This window comes from Nestor notabilis, unplaced genomic scaffold (genome assembly GCF_000696875.1).
Source record: "Nestor notabilis isolate BGI_N333 unplaced genomic scaffold, ASM69687v1 scaffold4602, whole genome shotgun sequence".
Lineage (NCBI taxonomy): Eukaryota > Metazoa > Chordata > Aves > Psittaciformes > Psittacidae > Nestor > Nestor notabilis.
The window spans coordinates 4,093-25,723 of NW_009919529.1; the positions used below are offsets into that span (position 1 = coordinate 4,093).

A 21,631-nucleotide genomic window follows, 5' to 3' on the forward strand; every position below is an offset into this window, starting at 1 on the left:
GAAGGCCCAGATCACTGCTCGGGTCGGGCTGGGGATTAGTCGGTGGGTGGTGAGCGGTTGTGTCCTCTCCCCTTGTTATTTCTCTTATCATTATTATTGGTAGCAGTAGGGGTTTGTATTATACCTTAGTTACTGGAGTGCTGTTATCTCAACCCGTGGCAGTTACATTCCTCTGATTCTCCTCCCCATCTCTCTGGGAGCGGGGGAAGGAAAAAAGGGGGTGGAGTGAGTGAGCGGCTGCGTGGTTCCAAGTTGCCCACTGGGCTTAAACCACCACAAGAAGTCAGAAGTTCTTGGGCTTGTTGCTGAACCCTCTGTCTCCTTAAATCATGCATCTAAGGATGTAGTTTATTTTTTTGGGAGAGGAGCCGGAGTGTTCCCTTGTGCACATGGATGCTTTTGTTAACTATTTTTTTCTGCCTTAGGCCTCATTGTACAGCCAAATGTTTTGCTGCATGTAGCCTGCTGACCAGCACTGGCAGCTCTAGAATCCCTTGATGTCTGTTAGCAGCACTGGTGAGCAGCTGGGCATTTCTGTGTGTCCTGCAGCCTGCTGACCCCCACCTCTGGCAGCTGGCTGCCCTGGACTTCCCCCCACTGTCTCCAGTGCACCACAGAATGGCTTGCCCAGTCCCCAGAGCTATCCTGACCCACATCACACAGCAGTCCTATTCAGGTTATGTTTTCAGTGAGAGTCCTTCCCGAGCAATCATTTCCTAGGAGGACAGTGCAATGATGGAGGTAAAGTGTCCCCCCATGAACAGAAGGCTTCCAGGCCTCTGCAGGGGCAATTTTCAGCCTTGGAGGATACCTTTCAGAATGGGGAGAGGAGTAGTGTCTAAAAATTTTGCAGCTGGCATGTGCTGTCCAAGGAGAGAGGCTAGGACACAAAATACAGAATTTTAAGAGTAATTCTCTGTTCGTGCCCATGAGGTTTACCAGTCAAATTGAGGCACCCCAAATGTGGTTTTACAGAATCATATAATTGTTAGGGTTGGAAGTGAGCTCTGGAGATCTTCCAGTCCAACCCCCTGCCAAGGCAGGGCCACCCAGAGCAGGTCACACAGGAATGTGTCCGGGTGGGTTTGGAATGTCTCCAGAGGGAGATTCCACAGCCCCCCTGGGCAGCCTGTGCCAGGGCTCTGACACCCTCAGCAGAAAGTTCTTCCTCATGTTGAGGTGAAACTTCTTGTGTGTTAGTTTAGAGAGCCATCGCTCCTTGTCCTGTCACTGGGTAGCACTGAAAAGAGTCTGGCACCATCCTCTTGGCACCTGCCTTTCAGATATTTATATACTTTAATGACAATCCCTTCTCAGTCTCCTCTTCTCTAGACTAAACAGGCTGTGGTTCTTACACATGGTTCTTACCCCTTTCAAGCATTCAGTGGTTTTACCAATGGCTACTCAACACAGACATATACTGCTGTTTTGCAAAGCAGCTCTAATTGTGTGGCATCGTCATCCATCTGCTTTCTTCTTGACCGAGACATCCCTGCAATTGGTCTTGCTGCTGTACCTTATCTCTGATGCGAGGTGAGGGGAGAGTTTCACTGAGATGTCAGAGGGGCTGGGATGCTGCTCTGGTCTGGGTAGTGCAGAGCTATCTTTTCTTCTTTAGAGTGGGTGTTGTCCTTCTCCTCCTTGCAGTGAGCTGGGGTTCTTTAGTTGTGCTGACTGAAACACAGCTATGCAGTTTACAATGTCAGCTATATATATCTGAAGAAAGTTCATACAACTTCATACTCTAAGACCAATTGCTACAATAGTTAGGGAAATGACAGTCCCTCCTTTTCTTTTGACCATAGGGTCACACTGTACTATTCACTCTTCAAGGTGTAAATTGAGTTCATAAGGTAACGCAACACTGTGGACATACATCGTTACAAAGCAAAACAAGAGAGTGAATACAAAACTCAACTCCTTTTAGTTCACAGTCCTCTGGCTAAGTCTGGGAGCCGAGAAATTAGCCACCCACATAGATTTAGTGGGGATCCCTGCCTTACTTCATGTAATATTTTTATATGGGTCTTTATCTTGTTTCTGTCAGTTTCATTTTTCTGGTACTGATTTACATAAAACCCCCAGCAGCTATTAGTCAATAATGCACATACTCTGTCCTATAGTTCTAAAAGGGGGTCTAGAGCTAATTGATTCCTTATTACCATTTGTGATAATGATTTGGTTTCTTCCTGTAGGGCTCTAATGCTATTTGTGCTTTCAGAATGGCTTTTTCTAATTGCCTTGACATATTTGCAATAGCTCGCTCTAGTTTTGCAACCCCTAACTGTGGTATAAAACTGTTACAGAGAGGGGGAACCTAGAGCCACATTCTGCCAGAGGGCTGTAACACCTTTTCCTGTAGCTGTCAGTAGTTAGGAGTGACAGGGTCAGAAGAGTTACTGGTTCTAACCTGGAGCCTCTTCCAGCGCTAGTGGTTCATTCCTTACTTTTTAGTCCTCCTCTACAGAAGTCCTCCTCTACAGAGTTCAAGCAATTGTAGATATGCCACACTGGGGAAGTCCCTTGATTTATGGCAATAAACATAAATGGTCATTGGCTGCTTTGACTGAACTCTGTGATTCTCTAAGATACACTCAAACACCTCGTTATGTCTCCTCCCTTTGCTGGCTCTATGGCATGGGCAGCTAAGCACCACATGGCAAAGCTGCTGCATCCACCCCAGGATATTTCGCCCTGGCTGGATGCTGACAAGAGAGACACCAGGGAGTGACAGCCGGGGGGTTGACAGGAGGGCCACTGTGGTGTCAGGCTGGGGATGATGGGAGGGTCACTGTGTGGTGTCAGGCTGGGGTGACAGCAGGGACACGAGCAGCTCAGGGTGGTGACATGCACAGGTCTGACGGGTCCCCCTCCCCTTGGGGGTGCTTGGACCTGCACGTGACATGGGCCTTTTGTCATAGTGCGCTGGGTCACATGGGTGCACTGTGCTGTCACACCAGGATGTCTCCTGGTGAAGACTGGGGCAGAGGTGCCTGAGTTGCCATAGAGGTTGGTCAGGCCTCGGAGTGCTGCATCCAGGAGAGAACACTGAGGCCAAGCCAGGGCTGCAGAGAACTCTCCTCCTCTGGGCTGTGAGGAGGATTTGGGGCAGGTGCCGCTATCACGGCACAGCTCAGTTCCTGCAGGCCACAGCCTGGAATTGTTAAGGTGGCAAAGCCAGGGCCTCCCTACTCCACAGTGGAGGCCTGAGGCTCTGTCAGCTGAGGCTGCCTGACGTCTCAGGGAGCTGCAGCCTCTCAACGCCGTCAACCAGCACAAGCTCAGCTCAGTGGGCTCTGCCACGTGCTCTCGCCTTCGTGGAGGCTGCAAGGCCTCTATCATCTGTTGAGCTAGACACAGTTGTGGAGCAGGCACCACCTGTCCCCGACCATGTCCTGCATCCACTACAAGTTCTTCTCCAGGCTGAACTATGATACGGTCACCTTCAGTGGCCTTCACATCTCCCTTTACGACCTCAAGTGCCGGATCATGTGGCGTGAGAAGCTGAAGGCAGCCAACTGTGATCTGCAGATCACCAATGCCCAGACCAAAGAAGGTACGTGTGTGCAGCCTGTGCAGGGCTTTGGGCATCTCCTGGCTGGCGACGTTGCAGACCCCACCCCATGATGGCCACAGCCAGTGGAAGGCCCCCCCCCAGGAGGCCCCCAGCCAGTGGAAGCCACGCTCTGCTTTTTGTGGCTGATCTCCACGTAGCGTGAGTGAACCTGGGGCCCATCCCGACAGCAGGCGTGAGCACCAGGAGGGTAAGCAGAGCCAGGGATTAAGTAGGGTGGTGTCATGAAATCTGATATAGCATCCTGCTGGCTACACCAATTTGTCAAATGCTCACACTGAGTCACAAGTCTCAGGCTTCGTCAATGGTTTATGTCTAATGGAATGTAGAAAAGGAAAATCAAAGTAGAATCAAGCAAAATGATTTGTATAGAAACCAAAGATGAAAAAAGGGAGACCTTCCCACTAAGACACAAAGTTCAGAGTGGACTCCCTGGCTTTCTAAACTCCCGGTGGAGCCTAGGTGCGGCTGGATCTAGTCTTAGTGTCAGACTTGATCAAGCAAATGTAAAGCGCTGAGCAGATGAGAAGTATGGCTGTTGATGGATTAAGCTCCAAGAAATAGAAAAAGGTGGCGGGCTCTCTTCTGCATTCTGTCACTCTGGAGCACAGCAGCAGAGATGACTCATTTTAGTTAGCAGTGGCAAAAGCAGTGGATCTGAGTTTTCATGCTTTCACTAGTGCCTGGCTTGTTGCAGGGCAAGCTAGTCAGACTTTAGAACCCGATTTATGCAGGTGAGACTTTTTGGTGGTTTGTTTTTCTCCAGAGATCTATTAGTTTTGTAGCCTAATGGAAGCAAAAGCAACTTCAGTTAGATCAGGAAAGCACCCCCTGCATTAGCAGGCTCTCCTGCTAATAGGTCTCCTCTGAGACCATTTTGCTGTTGGCATTCAAACTGTTTTTAAAAAAGGAAAAAGATTTGGTTGCTGGTGTTTGGTTATCAAACCTGAAGATGTCTTGAAAGGTACTGTTAGCGTGTTCAGGCAAGGAAAGCATGATGTTACATATAAAATTTGGCTTCTGTATCTGTAAAGGCCTTCTCTGAAGTGCTGTGTAATTAATTGTGTATTAATACATATCCTTTTGAATGTCTTCTCTGTATTTCTTTTGGTTTCAGAGTACACAGAAGATGCCCTGATTCCTAAGAACTCATCAGTAATTGTTAAAAGAATCCCTGCTGGAGGAGTTAAAGCTACCAGGAAAACAGATGTTACGTAAGTGTCCGTGCAGCATTGCATTCTTTGCTGCGGGTTTCACTATGTGAACTGCTTCAATGCATATGAGGCATTCAGATTGTATATTTCCTGTTAAAGCTTCTGTTCATTTCTGTTGTCGCTGGGTAGATTTTCATGTATTGCTCCCAAAGCAGACTTGTATTTTTAGGCCTGCTGGGATACGGGGTTCAAACTCCAACAATGGAAACTTTTAAAATGGTTCTATAGGGTTTGTTCTTGGGGTTAATTTTTCTGAAAGCCAAGTTATAGATCCTGTTTTGTCTGCTTGGAGAGATTCCTTATTATATGTATTTGCTTTTATGGCTTTTATAGTGAAGACAGTTATGCACTGTAGTGTAAACTTATAATTTGTTCCTTTCTCAGAAGAGTCTGATTCTTAGTGTTTGACTTTTTCTTGCATTTGAGGGAGGGAGGCAGGGTATGTCAGGTATTCTTATGCCCCAAATGTGGGGGGGGTTGCATACTAGCTATGCAGGAAAGACCAACAGTTGCCAGCTGGCAAACCATGCAAACAAAAAGTTCCATTCCAAAGTGATTCCCAAAGTTTCCCAAAGCCAGTGTCTGTTTGGAGCAAGCGAAAAAGAACAGTATCATAAAATGTATCCTCTTGTGCAAGTACAATGAAGGAATAGTTAACCCTTTCCAAACCTGAAACTCAGTAAGCGATTTGGCACGTTTACCAGAAGTTGCTAGCTATCTTCCTAAGGCTGTTTTTACCTTAAGCTGATAGCCGTGTGGATGGCACCCTTTCCTTGTATTGTACTGCTGCCATAAAATGAGAGGATAGGGGCTGCTAGCATCAAAGATCAAATGCATACCTGTATGTGGGGATAGGAAAGAATGGCACTGCTCTTCTAGCATTGAAAATTTACCAGGCAGATCAGCTTTCTATTCCTTCAGCTTCAGAAACAGTGTGGAGACAGCTGGTAGAGTGCTTAATGTTTGGGCAGGTTGAATGTGTGCTTGAATGGTGGAGAGGCTTTAAAAAATGTATTACTTGCCTTGTAGTCTGTTCTTCAAGGTACATGAATGAAACAACCATTCTGTTGTAATCTAAAGTATGTCATACTTACTTATCTTCAGGAGGTATGTGGATGTAAGCAGGAGTCTTACTGTTTGTAAGTTTGAATTGCCTCTGTTCCTGGGACACTTTGGATGATGTGTGAATTGTTTGTTAACTGTATCAGTGGTTGCATCTCTGACTCTTGATAGATGCAGGTCAGTGAGTATGTGGAATCTCAGCAAGTTTTCAAATGGAGTAAGTATTTCTTAAAATACTGCAGCATAAAGCAAATTCTGGCAATTAAGACTTTTTTTTTTTTTTTGTCACAGGGCTCCTCAGTCACACAAAATCTCAGGAGCAGCTTCTTTCAGGTGACATTTCTACTACTATTTTTAGTCAATATAGCGTAGGTAACATGTTCAGTACTTTGGCACTTTCATGGCTAAGTATGGTAGATACCTGAAAGCAGTGCTTGGGCTTCCCCAGAGTAACACTGTTCTGAAGACTAAGCTGCTGACAGTTTTGTTATTTCTTTGTCAGATGACTGATTTTCTTTTACTGAAGTAAATTTGCACTTTGAAGTGTTGGGACTATCGCTGTTCTGACATAGAAACTAAAGTACTGTATCTGGCACCTATTTGTAATACTAGGGAAGTACAGATTGCCTGAAGTTACGTTCATAGTTTGAGGGTTGATTATTTAAGAACACAAAACTGTAGTACAGAGTTGATATATTTGATACTTTTGTGGCAGAGAAAATAGCCAAGGACTTTCTCTTGCACTATGGAGTTCTGTATGTGTAAGTCTGACTTTATGACAAAGTAGAAATCGGACTTTGGAGGTTTTTTTAGTTGCACTGAATAACCAAGAGATACAAATAAATTTCCATATTCACTAGACTATCAGAACATAATGTTTTGATGTTCAGGTTTTATAACTGGTTTTTGCTGCTTTCTTTTGGGTACAAGTGCTTTATTTTAAGTTCTGATCACCTTTATGTCTCCTCCTAGAAGTCGAACTGAGCCAGTGAGCAGAACATCAGAAGCAGTATGTAAAAACCCAGTCTCACCCTTTTTTCTACACATTGCACTGAATTTTAAACAATGTAGCCTTGTATTAATTTTGCAAACATTAACTTCATCTATTTTCCAGTAAAACATAGTATAGGTTGTAATTCAAATGTACTGATTCATCATAGTGAAAACTGAGTCATGCCATCATTTGCACAGTTCTGATGTGAATGCTGGGATTTGTGCCTACTAAATGCATGGTATTTCCTATTGCATATGCTAAGAATATTTCCTGTGTGGCTTTGTGTTGTGCAGATACTGTCTGATAGTCTTTAGGTCATGCAGGTTCCAGGTGTGCACAATTGAACTCAGTGCCACGTTCGAGATGTGTCTGCCTATAGTTAGTAATATGTGTGTTTGTGCAGCTTGTTCTGTGCTTTTTGGAAAAACTGCACTTCAGTAGTAGCTCTTTGCAAACACTGTGGCACATTCCTAACTAGTGGCCTGAGGACTTCATTGTGGCAAGCTGCTCCCATAGGCAGCTGGGAGGGAGGAGAATGTTGGCAGTGGAGAAAAATATGCCATGACTGTGCTTTGAATCCATACATGCCAAATCCATACAAAGATTGGATTTGGTCTGATAGAAAGAAGAATAATATAAATTCTCACACTTCCCAGACTAATTTGGATAGTATGGCGTGTGGTCTAATAAGATACAAGAAATAAGTTTTCTCCATTTTTATAGGCTACTCTGTCATAGTGAACACCTTTACACCCCCCACCCCCCACCAATAATTTGAGCAGTTTCTTTTTTTCTAGACAAATTGGCAGGTTACTTTTATGGCTGGTGTTTCAGATTTGTGTTTTTATTTGGGTTTGGTGGGTTATGGTGAGTTTGGCATCTTTGCAGTTATTGAGAAGAGGGTCAGAGTTCATGTTTCAGGGCTGCTCTTTATCTTGATAAGCAGCTACTATGTTCATCAAAGCATAACTGTATAAATGCATGTTTAAATGATGAGACATTAACTGATTAATTTACAAACTACACTACAAGTAAGTTCCCTGTAGTGATGCTTCCTTCTCAAATAAACTTCAGCATTTTTCACAAGGGTCCCTCTCTGAGATATTCTGGAGCAGTAAGTCCATCTCAGGCGAGTTGGTTATTTTAGTTTCTTCTCATTAACCACATAGGCACTTTTCATCTGTCATAGGTTTGGACTTTGTTCTGAACAAATACAAATTACATTAGGTTGGAAATGCCTCTTTCAGTGACACGCAGAGGATATAGTGGAGACTTTCAGACTACAGTAGAGGTTAACTATTGCTATGTTTTGATTGTAGAACTTGAATATGTGTTTATCTTTTGCTGAACAGATGGGTGGTGAGTCTTCTGCATCTGTTTCTCTGGCCAAGCTTTTAAAGGTGTGTATGTATATATTGTTGTGAAATACTTAAAAAGAAGTGTTTCCTTCATATTTTTAAGCCTTACGCTGCAGTCTATAAATGGATAACTGTTGTAATGTGAACAAAACTTTAATTTTTAATAAAGTATTAATTTTAACTTTAAAAAGTATGTATAATTTGATACTATCCTGTAAAGAGTACTTGCCAATTTGGGAAGACAGAAGGGGAGTACCTTCTCAGCCTCAACATAATGTTGCAGCATTACTCATCTTCAGGACATAAAGCGGCAGTACTTCAGAAGCTGTTTACTGTTCTTCCTATGCTTCATTAATTTTGTGTTGGAATCTAACACCATTTTTACGTAACAGTTTAATTGGCTGTAAGTTATGGACATTTCAGGGCAGTTTGCAACAGCTGAAGTAGAAGTGTTTCTGCAACGTGGACAACGGCATGGCTGGTTTTGATTTTCTGCTCATTAGACCCATGGAAGCATTTTTTGAATCCTGCAGTTTCATAAATTCCAGTCTATAGACAGTGGAGAACACAATCAAATTTGTTTGAATGCGGACTGTGTCAACTGTGTAAAGTGTGTACCTGATTGTTTAGAGGAACAAACTGATCTTTTTCTCACAGGTGTACTAGCAGATGTGACCACCTGAAAATGTTGTAATGGCCTGTTGTGGGATGGAACTTTTTGCTTTTTTGGCTCAACACTGTGTAACTTTGGGAAAGCACTAGTGACTGCACTTTTTGAAAATGCATAGTGCTAGCCAATTAAATTACAACTAAATTAAATTAAAAAGATGGGAGCTAGTTCTTTCTTCTAAGAAGAGAGTCAGGAGTTCATTTCCAAGAACAAGGAATCTTCACACTGGCAGCATCTTCCCTGTCTCACTGAAGAAATTAAATTATGTACCTTTGGCTGTCCCTACATGTGTCCTTGGTTCTGTAAACCCATGTGAAGTTTTACTCTCAAATGTGGAAAACTGCCCAAGTGATGTGCACATTTAATCTTTTGAGAAACACAGGAAAAAAACATAAAGCAGCTCAAAAATGTACTTACTCTAAACACATTAGTCAGACTGGCTTAGCACAGGGGCAGTGTGTTGTAAAGTATTTTCTGTTTTATTATTACAGTGCATTAAATGTCATATTTGAATTTTGGTCTATTCCTAGTAATGTTTTGTGGGGTTTGGATATGTTTTGTAAACTGTTTGGGTTCAAACAAATTAGTCAAGTGTCTGCAAAGTTTCCTGTAAATGTTAATAGAAATGATTTCATAGATGTCAATCTGGATCATATAACTGATGAGAAAAAACTGTGTATGTGAAACAAGCATTTAATAAAATGTGAAAACTGGTTGATAGCTCTTGTGAATGAATGCATGTAGAAACAAAGACATGTGTGGTTGATCTGAAAGGTGAGTAGTTGAAGGTCCAAATCATTTACAGTCACTCTCTTAGAACTTTCTTGTATGTGGACTAGTGTGTAATAAAAACCTAAGAAAAATCAGCTGGCCTCAAGATCTAGTTCTGCACATGGGTAATATTTCAATATGTACATTAAAAGGACACAGTCACCTGGAAAAGCCTGCAGGTTGTGCTCACTGTAGTTAAATCCCTTAGTAGGAAGAAGTTAGTAGCGGGGGGAAATGCAGTTTGGACTACTTACAGGACACAGTGGTCACATTTCTACTGAAAAGAACCTTGTGTCTTGCAGAGGGATCAGAAAGATTCCTTTCAATGCTTCTGTGTCTGATGCTGAATTTCAGCAAGCAGAAACTACAGCCCTGACACATTGTGTGGTTTTTTTAAATGCTGCAAAATGTAAATAATATAACTTGCAGAAATCTTTCTCAGTTAAATGCACAGTAGCTATCTTCTCCTTCAAAACCAGTTGAAAAATACTGCTGGTGTCATTTGTGCTACTCATCACTTCAGTCCACTCGGAAGAAAAGTGAATTGCTTACACAGGTCTAAGTCAGGTACAAACAGCCTCAGGTTTTGAGTGCCCCAGAATGCTCTTTTCAAGTAGGCAAGCAGGCACATTAGCGTCTTGTACAAGCACAAGGTCTCCCCAGAGCACTCTCAGGACAACCGTTTTCAGGTAACATCAGCTAGCATTGTGCTGCTCTTTACAGGATTGAGCAAGTGGTGTCTTTGGCTGGGTGAGTTTGCACATGTTTCTAACATGTGTGTCAAATAATTCTGTGTTAAACAGACTTCCAACCTGGCTGAAGCCAATGCTTCTGAAGAAGACAAAATAAAAGCCATGATGATACAGTCTTGCCATGAATATGATCCAGTCAAGTAAGTGTTGATAATGTCAAATCACTTCTTTGATGATTATGGAAAAATTGTGTAGATGTTTGTTTTAACAAGAGAGACACATGCATACCCTTTTCTTCCCAAAACCTTTTTAGTTACATGAAGAAGCCCTTGGGTACACCTCCACCATCATATATTTGCTTTCGCTGCGGAAAACCTGGCCACTATAGAAAGAACTGCCCAAGAAATGCGGTAAGATTTTGGGGATTCTGGTGTTACTTTCTGACCTTGTTTGATTTCTGACCTTGGCAGTCAGGTAACAAATACAGGAATACTCGTATTAAGAACTGTTTCTCTTGAGGTGAAATACAGAGGTTACATGGCAATGTTGTAAAGCCCTTCAAAGTTCAAGGGAAAGCCGGGATTATAAATGTAATTTTTTCTTTTTTTCTAAGCCACAGACATGAAATAAGTCCATAGATCTTTTCATCTGTGAACTTACATGCATATTTTTATGTATTTCAGTATCACTGGAAATGTTTCTGTTTTAACTCTTTTTAATGACAGTTCACAGTTTTTAGTATTTTGTGTGAAACTAAGATGTTTCTGATGACCTCATCTATTGAATATTTGTGTGTTTTACTGATACAAGTCTCTGGTTGAGTATTCATGCTCTTTAACATTAGTCACTGAATGTATATGCATGAGGTATGAATTCAGCCTTCATCTACAGCTGGTGAATAGGTGTTTCTCCAGTGGCTGATCCAGAGCCCTGACTTAAGCTCTCCCTCTGAATTGTGCTTTGGAGGAGGAGAAGGTTTGTATTTCTTCTCCCAGTAGATCATGATGTAAGGGATATTTCGCCCTTAAGGGACCTATTGTTAAGCTGAAGAACGTTGACTCAGATCAAAACTCTGCTTAAGCCTTTCATAGAATCATAGTATCAACCAGGTTGGAAAAGATCATCAAGCCCAACTGATACTTCAGGACTGCCAAGCCCACCACTAAACCATGTCACTGAGGGCCTCATCTACATGTCTTTTTGAACACTTCAGGGACAGTGATTCTACTACTTGCCTGAGAAGCCTGTTCCAATAGCTGACTTTGGAACATCCTAGCCATGTTCATTTAGGAAAATAAGTATTTCGGTTGAGCAAACCTTATGCTAGGTACAAGGAAAGGATTTAAAGGCTTTTGCTGCTTTCAGTCGTCACTGAACTGTCATTTTATGTGTGGGTCTTAAGATGAGGTATGTCTGCATTTCTTTTCTTAACAGGACAAAAACGTTGAGTCTATTCCCAGACTTAAAAGGAGCACAGGAATTCCAAGGAGTTTCATGATAGAGGTGGAAGATCCCAACACAAAGGGTGCAATGCTGACAAACACTGGAAAATATGCAATACCGATTATTAATGCGTAAGTATGGAATTAACTGGACTGACCAAAAAGTGAATGAGAGAAAGCATGCATAAACATCTGAGTGGACATGCAACCAAGTTGGACAGCATCTGTAATTATGGGAGAGGAAGCACAGTTACTGCATATTAACCTTAAAAATTTGTGGTACTTGCTCATATGAAAAGAGAGTGGTCATAGTTGTCATGCCCCTGGAAGTTGGTTCAAGTTGTGGTACACTAAGGATCTGTATTTCTGCAAAACATTTCAGTAGTGTTTACTGGAGAGCCATTGTCTTTGAGAGCTCATTTTGCTTCTGGTTTATGTTTCAAATGCTTCTTGCAAAATAACCAGTAGCTGTTGGATTGAGATTTCCTCCCACTACGAGTTTTGTTTTTTAGTGTTATGGCTATAGAAAAGTAGTTTCAACTCAATGCCTACTGTTTAGGAGGCTAATTTGGAGTGAGAAGAATTCTATTATCTTCCTTTGATAAAATCCAAAGCTTGGAAAAGTATTCCTTTACCCACCTTTAAATTTGTTCTTTTTCCCTCCCCACACCCATCCAGGGAAGCTTATGCTAGAGGAAAGAGGGAAAGGCCTTCACCTCTACCAGAGGAGCCATCCTCCTCCTCTTCTGATGGTCCTATTCCAGATGAGCTGTTATGTCTCATTTGTAAAGATATAATGACTGATGCAACTATTCTTCCCTGCTGTGGAAGCAGTTATTGTGATGAATGTAAGTGTTATTCCAATGCTGTTGATTCAAAACATCACATCCAGTCTTCTGAAAGCAAAAATAGGAGATAACAAAATAGGAGATGTTCTAGTTAATACCTAAGTATACCCTGACCAGGAAAGGACTCATCTCGTATAAAGTAAAAAAAAAAAAAAAAAAGGCAGGAAACTTGTTTTCCTTTCTACATATCTAATTACATCCTCCTTACATGCAGAGGAGTGCCTAACTCTGCAGGTGATTACAGTATTAGATACCAAATGCATTTAGTTTGTTCACAGCTCTTTCTCTTATACAAAATTATACAGTTACCTCTGGTGACTGACTGGTCTGCAACCTGTGGTCTGCAACAGATAGTTAGGCATTTAATCCACATTCTTCTCCACAGGAGAGTTGGTTCAAACCTTCAGAACTCAGACCTACTAATGGTTTTTGAGATGTGCTTTGTTCATTAACCTTGGGGTTGACGACTTCTTGCTGTAGTGAATAGTGGAGAAAGGACAAGGTGAAATACCAAGACGCAGCCTACACTCCATCTTCAAATATTACAGTACTGAAATGTCAAAACTGTATAACTATTTGCTGCATTCTAGAAATTTTTTACACTCTTTAACTTTTATAGCTTCATGCTGTACACTCAAGACCATATTCACGCATTAATCATATACATGTTTTGACTAGAACCCAACAACTTTCCTTAGTTTGGCTAAAAACTATTGTATTGTGATTATACTAATTATGCACAGGTATTAGAACAGCATTACTGGACTCTGAGGAACATACATGCCCAACGTGTCATCAGACAGATGTTTCTCTTGATGCTTTAACTGCCAACCAGAGCCTACGCCAGGTAATGTGATGACTTTTATGTAAATTGTTTGTACGAATAGCCTGTAAGGAGCTGAGAGAGAAGAAAATATTACTGTACATCTCCTTAAGCAAGGCTAAATTGAATAAGGCTAAATTTACTTTTCAAACACATTATCTCTGACAGCTTTTTAGAGACAATCTGGCAAATTCAGGTCACACTTTTGTTTAACACAATTGCCTCACTTTCAAATTTGGTGTTAACACTGAAGTATTTTAAATACAGATACCCTGAGTTACCAGTCATTAACGTCAGTGTTTAATGTGATGTGTTCATATAGCTGTGGTTGAATGCTGTTAGGATTGATAGCATTTGCAGGAATACACAAGTAATTTTACTCTGCGGAGGCTTTTGTTGGTGTATCTGCTGAAGTTTCAGATTACTTTTATAAAACGTTCCTCTGCCTCTAGGCTGTGAACAACTTCAGAAATGGAGCTGGCTACACAAAAAGGCTCTGTAGGCAGATTCAGCAGCAGCAGCCGCCACCATGTCCACCACCACTCAGGACTGTTATCCCTCCTGCTGCTACGGTGACTGCCACTGAACTGCCTCAATCTTCCTCTCTGTCAATCAGCAGTTTGTTGGAAGAGAAGGTAAGTTTTATTTCCATATGCAGTGACTGCAGTATTTCAGTAGAGCTTATTTTTCCAGCTGTTTGCATTTATTCACAAGGGCAGTCAAGTTCCTGTACAAAGACAACTAGCACTACCAAGTCTTCTGGGCTCCCAAGGACAATCAATGCTCACAACTGGTAAGTAATGATAACTTCAGAATTTCTGTTAAAAAATTACCTTCAGATAAGGTCAATGGGCTTTTTTTCCTTTTCTTGTCTCCTCTCCAGAAGGACCTCTGAGGAGAGGCAGTACCATCCACTCAGCAGGTGCCAGACCAGGCCGGGAACAGTAAGTATGCTATAGAACTTCAATATATCAGTACTTGTAACCTAGGCTGTAACATGTGACTTACACAACAGCGATTGATAATCAAATAAGTATGCACCAAGAATTGTGGGGAATACAATTGGTAACTGATTTTTAGATGGCTTAATTTGAATTGGCTTTAACAAAGGGGATCTGTGCTTGCAGCAAGATTATTTGAAATAGAATATGATTAGAAAGTACATGATTAAAAAGAAAACTGAAAAAAGAATGCTTTTTGAGGAAACCATAAGTACATATAAAAATTAAATATAATTAATCAGATGGGCAGCCATCCTTTGGATTACTGGCTGAGTACGGCTGAAGAAACAGATTTCTCAGTAGAAATCAGCATCCATTCTTGCAGGGAAGGGATACCATCCAGAAGGACCTTGACACACTTGTTGGCCAATGCCAGCCTCATGAAGTTCAACAATGCGAAGTGCAAGGTCCTACGCCTGGGTCAGGGCAATCCCAGGCACAGCTACAGGTTGGGCAGAGAAGCTATTCAGAGCAGCCTAAGGAGAAGGACTTGGAGGTGTTGGTTGATAAGAAACTGAACATGAGCTGCTTCGGTGTGTGCTTGAGCCCAGAAACGATATGTGTGCTGGGCTGCATCAAAAGGAGCATGACCAGCAGGTGGAAGGAGGTGATCCTGCCCCTCTGCTCTCATGAGGCCCCACTTGGAGCCCAGTGTGCAGTTCTGGTGTCCTCAACATGAGACATGGAGCTCTTGGAGCAAGTCCAGAGGAGGCCGCGAGGATGATAAGGGGCTGGAGCACCTTCTGTATGAAGACAGGCTGAGAACATTGGTGCTTTTCAGCCTGGAGAAGAGAAGGCTGCATGGTGACTTCATAGCAGCCTTCCAGTGTCTGAAGGGGGCCTACAAGGATGCTGGAGAGGGACTCTTCATCAGGGACTGTAGTGATAGGACAAGGGGTGATAGGTTCCAACTGGAACAGGGGAAGTTCAGGTTAGATATAAGGAAGAAGTTCTTCCCTGTGAGGGTGGTGAGGCACTGGCACAGGGTACCCAGAGAAGTGGTAAATGCTCCATCCCTGGCAGTGTTCAAGGCCAGGTTGGACAGAGTCTTGGGTGACATGGTCTAGAGTGAGGTGTCCCTGCTTATGGCAGGGGGGGTTGAAACTAGATGATCTTGAGGTCCTTTCCAACCCTAACTATTCTATGATTCTGTGTTTGGTTACCATGGTGTATCCTGCTTTCCAGTTTCCATTTTTCATAAAGTTGCTCCCATCCACAAGCAGTTCCTAGTCCACATCCTTCAGGGATGTATCTTGCAGGTCAGTATGACTGGAATACACCTGCTCAATAGTCTGTAAACAGTTGTGAGTCAGCTCTTCTGCTTCTGGATTGTTTGTCATGAGCACTGCTGGGTTCAAAAGGTTAGTTACTTTCAATTCTACATCCTCTTGTTCTAAAAGCACAGCCTGATATTTTAACAGCCTACTTGGGGCAAGCCAATGACTGCTTTTCTGTTCCAGGATGGTTGTTAGCATGTGAGGTACAAATACAGTCCATTTTTGTCCCAAAGTATTCAATAAATTTTTCTATTAGAGGCTCTAGTCCTTTTCTTGCTTCCAGGTTTCTAGGATATTGTTTCTGTCTTACGGGTCTGACATTTGGTTTCAGGTGAATAGTTACTGGTTCTGCATTTTGTGATCGTCCCAGTGCTCCAGCAGCCCATACTAATGGGGTGACTGCGTTCCTCACTTCCTCTGGTACATCCAGCTCAACGGCTGGTTTCTGTAACATAAAAACTTGAGCCTCCACAGCCTTTTCATCAGGAACATGTATCTGAATTTTTCTTTCTTTAAACGTAATTTATGCATGTAATTTACTCAGTATATCTCTATCCAATAACAGCACAGGGCAACTGGTGGGTCAACATCTGTTTGCCAATTTTAAACATTGAAGGAAAGGCCAGGTTCCTGTCTACCCTATTGCACCAATGACTGAAGCTGTTTGCTTTGCTTGCTTAATTGCCCTTACAAGTATTTATAACAGAATAAGTAGCTTCTGTTTCTACAAGAAATTTTATCTTATCATTCCCCAACCTAACTGTAACCAGGGGCTCTGTGGGGGTGGGGGGTTGAATCTTCCCCATCTCCTCCTCAGTTTTCATCTAAAGTCATTGATTTCTCTGCCTGTGCTGACATTCCATCCACTAAATCTCCGGTGTTTATTTTGGCTCTGAGGGCATTCTCTCTTCCAGTGCTCCCTCTGTTTACAAATTGTACACTGATAATTCTCTGAGTGCCACTCATGGAGTCTGCTCACAAACCTTTCCATGTAATCCTTCTTTCCGACCCTTTCCTCCTGGGCCGCTCCCCCTTTTCCTCCTTTCTTGTGTGAGAGCAACAGCCAACAATTTTTTTTTCCTCCCTATTATTTCCTTCTCCCTTTCAACTTCTCTGTTATTGTACACTCTCCAGGCTGTTTCGAGCGGTTTATTGAGTGATCAAGAATCTGTCACTCCCAGTTTCTGCTTGCATTTAATATCTGGGTTTGATTGACCAGTAAAAATATAAGATAATTGTGCTGCACCTTTTTCAAGGCCCTTGTCAGTATACTTATGTTTCATTCCAAACAAAACCAACCGCTGATACTTGGTTAATAGATCCTGCTTAGGCAGAACATTTGGATCCCATTTAGGGTCTGTGGAGGGAAAGTGGTCATCCAGTGACACCGCCCTGTGCCCCCTGAATAGGGATCTTTTCTGCCTCCTCCCTTGCTTTTGCCAGCACTATACTTTATAATCGTACGTTACCAAAGTATCCAATTCTACTTGTAAATCATTCCAGTCTGGATCTTGTGTTCTAATAATCGTCTCCATGACTTTAGATACTTTTTCAGGATCTTCCCTATAAGGTCCAGCTAACTCTTTCCAGGCTCGTAAATCTGACACAGAAAATGGCACCTTGATAGTCACCAGTCCCTCCACCCCTACTCCCTAATGTAAGAGAGGTTGTATACCTCAGAGAGCACCTTTCGTTGTTCACCTCACGATGGGGCTAGAGCTATCTTCCCATCTGCATCCAAATCTGCACCCCCCCCTCCCCCAATTCCACTTGTTCCTTGTTTTAATTTGTGGTCCAGCTAATAATTCCACATCCTCTTTTTCCTACCTACATCTAATGCATCACTTACCAATACTACACGCAGAACATCAACTCCTGAGCGGTTTCTTATTCTTTTCCAGTGCTAATACCTTGGGATCTTTAGATATATGCAGACACCCCTTTCACAAGTCTGAATTATTCTGCAAATCAAAGAATAAATCAACATACTGTAACTCATCCCACTTTGCCTCCATTTGGCAATCAGTCAATTATAATTAATTGACCGTTCTCAGGCCACTTTGCCGCAGACTCCATCTTATACAATGGCCACCATTGATTACCATACTTACCAAGGTCTTCTGAGTGACTGAGCCACCTGGGGTTCCACCAGTTTGTTTCCAATGTTGCAAAATGCAACCCTATGGGGATTTCTTCAAAATCCTCCCTTTGGAGGCAGTGGTCCTGACCTCCATCCAAATACAATGTCCAGGCAACCAAACAAATCCTTACCCACTGAACCGGGCATCCCCTGTGACGAATGTGGATAAGTTACCAAAAAGAATGCCTTTTTAAAGAAATAAAAGCAGGGTCTTACCAAGGTCCCAAGTCAGTCTGGGGAGCTGTGGTTCCTTTCAGGAAAATCCCCGATGCTGGCATGAAGGTCCCAGAGACTCCCCGGATCCATGGGAAACACCGCAGAGGGTCCATGTTCGGGCACCAAATTGTTGCCACAGAAGTCGGTTGTAGAAACTCTCTCAGATTCGATGTGGAGTTTCAGAAAGCAGCATTCTTTATTGCAGTGCTAGGCACACACGTGAATAGTTTCACAGAGGTGAGCACGCCAATCCCTTGCTGGCAGCAGCTGTATATTTAGCATACTCATGCATATTCAGAGTTTTCCCTGGAAGTTATTTACATATTCATGAGATTACTAGAAACTTTTTATAATATCTGCATTCGAATTTTGTATGCGCTTTCTTGCTGAGTGGGGCTCTGTTGGTCGCCGATAGTCTTCCTCACTGTTTACTGAGTGACCTTTGTGCTTGTGCACCCTCGCGAGGTCCTAGTGCTGAGTTAACAGTGGTATGTGCTTGCTTTTGTTCTGTGCTTGCTTTTGTTCTGTTCCAGTCACTGCTACTCTGTAGGTCTGCATCCTTGGTCTTACTTACTGCCTCCTTAGTTGTTAGCAGTCCCTTGATGTTCCTTCTCCTGTCAGCCAAACATTCCTTATTCCATATGTGTCAGTAAGTTAGAACTGTTTGCTCTTTAAAGTCATACACATTATTGTTAGTTTAAACCTATAATTTAAACCTACCTAATGGCTTGAGTAAAACTAGTTCTTCAATTTGCAGTAGCATTGTGTTAGCAGCTAAAAGAGGAAAAAAACCCAAACCAAGTTTGGAAGTAAAAAGGTTAGGGAGAATGACTGTTTTGAATTAACTTCTATTTTTGTATCTGTGTGTTGTGGGGTTTTTTTAAGGTCCAAGTCTCACTGTAGTACTTCGTTTTACTTTAGGAGTTTGTGTACGTATTCCAAGTCAAGATCAGGTTCTTCCTGCACTGGCTCCTGCTCCAGATCATGCAGTTGTTCCCATTCACATTCCAACTTGCCATCACCGCAGTATCCAAGAAGCAGCAGAGAGAAGAGTCGTGACTATTTTTCTAGGACAAAGTCACATGGTCATCACCGTTCAAGGTCAAGGTCACCCCAACACAGAAGATACCACTGATGGTCAAGAACCTGCACCCACTTACTTCAGCCCCAGCCCTCTCCCACATCCCTGTTTCTTGTTTCATTCATTAAAAGGTCTGGGTGTTCACTTCACAGCACCTCTCTCTGTCTGCAGTCATTTGCACAGTGGGAAGTTGGTAGGGGGCTAATGCAGCCCACCCTGCAAGGGACTGAACTGGGATAGGGATAGCCACCGAGAGGATGGGTAGTCAGGGCATTGCTGCAGGTGGTGTGCAGCCATAGGAGAAACCACGTTGATTAGCATCAATGCCAGGAGGATAGAGACCTTCATCACCGCACCACCATCACTGCAGTGAGCTGGATCCAGCCCTGAGAAAGAGCCATGGCTGCCCCAGGTGCAAGGCAGAGACTGGCTGAGCATGGAAAACTCAGCTCACACCTGGCTGGTGAGCAGGAATTGCTGGCTGGGGCTCACACGCTGATTTTCCAGAGCTGGCACTGCAGTGGCTGCCCAGCTTGATCCACTCTTCTATGGCCTTATCCAGCACTGCTTTGCTGGCGTCACCACAGGTGAGCCCCAAGCCTATATCACAAAAAAATCAAACTGACCCATGCAGACTGAGGCAAGATGCTAGGATGCAAAGTATAGAATTACAAGAACAAACATTTTTTCATGCACATGTCATATCCCAGCCTAGTTGGAGCACCCAAATGTGCCTTTACAGCGGGTCCTTATGCCTTATTCAATCATTCAGGTACAAGACGACTTGCCTAATCGCCAGCACCCACACTACCAATTACTAATCACTGTAAACTTTGCAAAGCAACTCTAGGTTTTCAGCATTCTCACTGCTTGTCTACCGATCCCTGGAGTCAGTCTTTCTTGAATTACTGATCTGTGATGCCAGAAGATGCTGGGAGGGGTTCCAAGATGTGTCTCAGGGACTAGGATCAGACTTGTTTGTGAGGAAATCTTAAACTGGTGAAGATCTTTGAGAGGAGGAATGATGCTAATAAGCATATGAGGAATAATGTGAAATAGGAAGTAATTCTATTCCATGCCACTGTCCATGTTCCAGAAATGCTTCTATTTCACCTGTTGCAACCCCCCTGGAAAAAATTGCAACCAGTTAAATTCTTCTGTAAAATTAGTGTTAGTTTCCAATGCAAAAGTAATGAAACTTATGAAAAACAGTAAACATCTAATGAAGTACTGCTACTTTGTGTCTTGAATTTAAGTAATACTACCACATTATGTTGAGGCTGCAAAGGTACTCCTGTTTTCCCAGACTGACAACTATTTACACAACAGGATCAAGATATTCTCATCCTTTTAACTGGAAGATGTTTTAACACTGTCTTTGGCAACTCCTCATTCCCTTATGTCCTGTTTTCAGCTGTAACAGCTATTTTTCTCCTTCTTAGTAGCTGGTGCAGTGCTGTGTTTTGGCTTCAGCCTCAGAACAATGCTGATAACACACCAGTGTTTTAGTTGTTGCTCAGTAGCACTTACCCTGATCAAGGACTTTTCAGTCCCTCACGCTTTTCCCGTGAGGAGGGGCACAGGAAGCCGGGAGGAAGCAGAGACAGGACACCTGACCTAACTAGCCAAAAAGGGTATTCCCTACTACAGCACATCATGCCCAGTATATAAACTAGGGGGAGTCGCCCCGAAGGCCAAGATCACTGCTGGGGTTGGGCTGGTTATCAGTTGGCGGGTGCTGAGCAATTGTATTGGGCATCACTGGTGGTTAGTGGTTTTTTTTCCTTTCTCTTTTTAGTTTTACATTCTCTCTTCTTCTTATTTCCCTTATCACTTTATTACTATTAGTAATAGTATATTGTACTTCAGTTATTGGACTGTTTCTATCTCAACTCGTGGGTTTACATTCTTTCAGTTCTCCTTCCCATCCTGCCTGGAGAGGGAAAAGGGAGGGGGGTGAGCAAACAGCTGCATGGTGCTGAGTTACTAGCTAGGCGTTAACCATCACACCTTTTTAAGATTTAGCTGGTTTTACTATACTGTCTTTCCTGGGAGGAACAGCCACTTCTACTTTCCTCTTTGTCTTGTCAATTTTTGCTTTCATCTTATCATTCTCTTTTTTTTTCCATTTCAGACACTGTTTCAAAAGCAAAAGAATCTGCTTCCATAGGCTCTTCTCTCACAGGGGTGGGTGGCATCATTTCTACTTGGAGCATGAGCACAGAGTCCATTTCAATCTCTTCTGCTGTAACAGGCCCTCTTGGTTTTCTCAAACCTTCTAACAATTCAGAATTGGGAAATCCTTCCTTCTTGTCCCCTTCTCTTCTGATGGTTTTTTCATTTATTTCCTTATAAGGAAGAACAGCTTCCTTATATCCATTATAGCAACAAAAAAACCCCAAAACCACAAACAAAAAACCTAAACAAACAAAAAGAAAACAACCAAACCAAAACAAAACAAAACCCCC

At 42.6% G+C, this 21,631-nt stretch overlaps 1 protein-coding gene across 1 annotated transcript; it reads left to right on the forward strand.

Moving 5' to 3' along the window:
- Positions 1-3,390: 3,390 nt before the first annotated feature.
- Positions 3,391-14,083, forward strand: LOC104402395 (E3 ubiquitin-protein ligase RBBP6-like; the record flags this gene model as incomplete). The annotated part of the gene is made up of 10 exons (XM_010010267.1): positions 3,391-3,556; positions 4,692-4,788; positions 6,823-6,859; positions 8,197-8,244; positions 10,447-10,535; positions 10,649-10,745; positions 11,770-11,909; positions 12,456-12,625; positions 13,369-13,472; positions 13,901-14,083. Coding segments are annotated over exons 1-10 (1,131 nt in total), but the record flags the coding sequence as incomplete, so codon positions are not given.
- Between the last annotated feature and the right edge of the window lie 7,548 nt (positions 14,084-21,631).